Raw genomic sequence first — 3,809 nt, 5'->3', positions numbered from 1 at the left:
TGCAGCTATTTCACATTTTATAAAATAAAAATCACTACTGGCCACTTTAGTCTACAGTTATTCTTGCACATGCACGAGCCTGTGAAGCTTAAGTGGCCAGTGCATCCTATTACTGCATTATATGCAAGAGAAGAAAAAACAGTGCAGTATTCACGCTCATCGAAAGAACACAATGACAAGTACAAATACTCATTAAATGTAAATCAACCCTTGATGATTCTACTTATACAACATCAAGCGGGTTCTTTTGAGGAAGATCGTTATCTCACATTCCCCAGCACGTACCCTCCTAAATTATTCTATGTGGATCCAATGTGAGTCAACATTTCCCATCATGCTACTACAAACTAGCACCCAGGTGAACCGTAAGTCCTGAAGCCTCTCAAGCTCATGATTTGCTAGCATGCCACTATCCCAGTGTGTAGAGCATGGTGATAAACTCTGCCTCGCTTCCTGTCTCCTCCATTCGGGTAAGCTTGCTCTCCCTATGCCACCTTTTATAATACGTTTTGGTTGGATGTGAATGTACAATGTCCTACTACCTCTGTAACTTAATGAGGTAGTACCAAGTAAAGGTTCATGATTCTCTACAATGACCAAGAGCAGAGACCATGTGGCCCACCATTTTTATTTGTCATGTTTAGTTATCACTACACCCGCAAAAAATGCTTAGTTATCACTACAGTAGTTGAGCAATTATAGTTATCGCTACGAGAGTCATACATGAGCTTATAAAGCTTAGGCCACGAGTACACTGAGCTCATTTCCTTTCAGAACATATAGTTTACAAAATCCAACACGCGGCACATGTGTTGGCTTGGCAACTGAGTGCAATGAACCAGAAGCATGCAAAAGCATTGAACCATATGACAACACTTACATATTACATAAAATATATTCTTGACTCTGCATCATTAACAACACAAAGCAAGCTGGGAAGTTGGCTATAGTTCAGTTCAGAACAAAGGACAACCATACACTTTCTTCTAAAGTTTCTTTCAAAATTTATGAAAACGACGCCCTGAGGAGGCTGGTACACAATTTTGAAGTGGTTACAATCAGTTCGATTCAGCACGGCAGTACTCGTATCCATCCTAAATCAAGGAGCCTGGGCAAGTGTGATGGTGTTTGGTACCATCTCAGGGCTAATCAGATTCTTGGTGCTGCATAAGATACCGGTGCATGAGTTAGGTCATGGATTTACCACATCCAAAGAAAAATAAACAGAACATTTTCATGAACAGAAACTACCACTAGAGCAAAATATATTACCTCCACCAATTGTAGCTTCAGGGAGTCGTTCTATCGAGTACCTGTGTTGGGTGATATACATGATTGGCACACCAGGAACCTGCCAATCAATAGCATGCACATGTTATCAGTATAAGGGCAAAACTTCGGTGTCCTGGTGCTGAACTTCAAGGAAGCAAGTATACCTTTCTTATTCTCCTCTTTAAATCTCTATCGCAGGTGGCAACAATGTAGCATTTGTGCTGTTACAGAAAACATTGGTTTTAAATTATTATTTTAAAACAGTGTTTAACAAAAAAGGTACCACATGGCAAAATAAATATTGACTTGCTATCTAAAGATGAACTATGTAATCCAAAGCAATCAAAAAGGTATTGGTTATAAACAAATTGAAGGATATCTGACTGTTGATTTTCGTATGAGTATGTGCGTAGAACATTATACTGTGAAGCCATTCTACAAATCTGATGGTGCAATTTCTATCTTAACAATATTCAAGTACTCCTATCTTTTTATTTAGTGGTTGGATATACAGAATTCTGAAAGCACACTTTCTAGGAATCGTGTATTTTTTTATGGAGGTAGTACATGCCATGATACAGTACTTGCATTGGCACAGGGTATATGCAGGGGTATAAATAAACAATAGGGAAGCATCCATAAAGAGTGCTTGTACAGGACATTTTGGGGCTGTTTGGATTGATGCCCTCACACGCCCTACCAAAAAGTTGGCATTGACCCAGACCCTGTGTACTCATATGGATGGCTACCAATATTATGGTGCGCCCCAGCCCTCTACAGCATGCTAGTTCAAATCTCTGCCAATTTTTTGGCGGTCCATGGGTGGCAAAAACATTTTCCAATTATTTGGCTAGCCCATGGTTGAAAGCGCGAGCATTGGCTCTAACCAAACAGCCCCTTTCATTCGCCCTGGAAGATATTAGATGCTACAAATGGACATAAATAAAGAATGTAAATCAACTAAAAACCCTTCACGAAAAGGGAATAATGTCATTGTTGTTGAAAACTTCATAAAAATATCACAGTTTTGATCTTGAAGGAGCGAACAAACCCAAACTTCCAAACTGTCACTGTAAATGATTTTAGTTGAATCGTTTGCAACACCAAAAGAATATGGTCTTGATATAAATGTCATCCTTATGGAGATTCTACAGGGATCCAGCTAAAATAAACTATCCTCAATCTTTTAAGCATAACAAATGATGCCAGAACCTCCACTCTAAGAGAACAAAAGGTAATTCAAGGAAGCAGAATATGACCTGAGTAATTCTCTCAACAATACAGTCATCAGCATAAGTTCCCTTGTGTGTGCACGCTAATCTCTGGAACCTAGGGTCCTTAGCAATTCTGTGACAGAGGGAATTACAAAAATACAAGTATTAGTGAAAATTAAACAATATCATATAGTAATCACACATATGTGCAGTTAGCAGTAGCTCATTATAGAGAGATGACTCGGCAAATATTACAGTAATTATTGGGCATGAATATACCTCAAAGCCACACGATATTTTTGTCCTAACTTTTCAAGCTCAGCCATAACACAATCAGTGATGCAAGGGGTACCTTCATAACAAAGGCCGAATTTGTCAGGAAAGAGATGTGCAGTTCCAATACAAACCAAAAGGATAGCACAAATCGAAATAAGATAACTGAAAGCAAGCAATCGTGCTATAAAACTTACATTTTGCATAAAGGCAATCCATCATTCCTTTCTCCAAATCCAACTGCATAGGGGAAAAGAAGCATTCAGTGACACAGATAGCTTTGTATGCATGAAGACGAGTCTTACTTGAATACAACATCACTAGCATCAGCAAAGCATATGACCAAGGCTAGTGGACTGAATCTAATCTGAATATAGCCACGTTGTCTGGTAATAATTTCTAGCTTTAGTTGAGGCTTCTCACACCGAAGCATGGATCTAGAACACAGGACGTGACACAAGCAAATGAGATTATGAATACATTAGCTCTTCACGTGAACTAGCACACATGCCTGTTAGCATATATAACAGTATAACAGTGTAACATTACAGCTCAACCTGTCAATAAGAAAATTAAACTTCATACTATGCTTCGAGTGTTGCTGAATGCAAACTTGAAACAGTCTGCTGTCCAAACGAGCCAGTTCTAAGACAAGCTCTGGCGAACACTACAGACTTGATTCAGTTGAGGTTACAGGGGCTTCCGGTGTCTAAAACCAAAAGACAGCAGGCCAACTCGACGCACGGACCTTGTTCTGGATGGAGAAATTGATGAAGTTGGTGTCGACGATGACCCGGTAGGGCGGCCCGAGCGCCATGTTGTAGCTGAAGAAGAGCGCCGACGACACCTGCGGCCTGCGAGCACACACCGGTTAGATCAAGACGAGCACCCCCAAATACGTACCCCAAAAATCCAAGCGCGAGCAGGGCGGCACTCACACATTCCGGCCGAGCTTCTCCTTCTCGGTGTCCTTCTTCCGCGGGTCCAGCACATCTTCCTTGTACCTAAACCGGCGCAAATCTCATCTCAGGGTTCTCCGAGCATACGAAA

General features: G+C 40.6%; 1 protein-coding gene across 1 annotated transcript in view; it reads right to left on the bottom strand.

Moving 5' to 3' along the window:
• Positions 1-834: 834 nt before the first annotated feature.
• The window catches only part of LOC119329549 (rRNA-processing protein FCF1 homolog), a 3,714-nt gene continuing 739 nt past the window's right edge, over positions 835-3,809 (bottom strand). The window contains exons 2-9 of the mRNA XM_037602608.1: positions 3,698-3,763; positions 3,508-3,613; positions 2,957-2,999; positions 2,766-2,838; positions 2,532-2,619; positions 1,437-1,493; positions 1,273-1,351; positions 835-1,163 (exon numbers count right to left, since the gene is read on the bottom strand). Of these exons, the coding sequence (XP_037458505.1) occupies positions 1,150-1,163; positions 1,273-1,351; positions 1,437-1,493; positions 2,532-2,619; positions 2,766-2,838; positions 2,957-2,999; positions 3,508-3,613; positions 3,698-3,763 (526 nt within the window). The 3' untranslated portion in view covers positions 835-1,149. The remainder of the gene's footprint in view (positions 1,164-1,272; positions 1,352-1,436; positions 1,494-2,531; positions 2,620-2,765; positions 2,839-2,956; positions 3,000-3,507; positions 3,614-3,697; positions 3,764-3,809) is intronic.

Source organism: Triticum dicoccoides, chromosome 7A, assembly GCF_002162155.2.
Source record: "Triticum dicoccoides isolate Atlit2015 ecotype Zavitan chromosome 7A, WEW_v2.0, whole genome shotgun sequence".
NCBI lineage: Eukaryota > Viridiplantae > Streptophyta > Magnoliopsida > Poales > Poaceae > Triticum > Triticum dicoccoides.
This window is presented reverse-complemented; position numbering and strand designations above follow the sequence as displayed.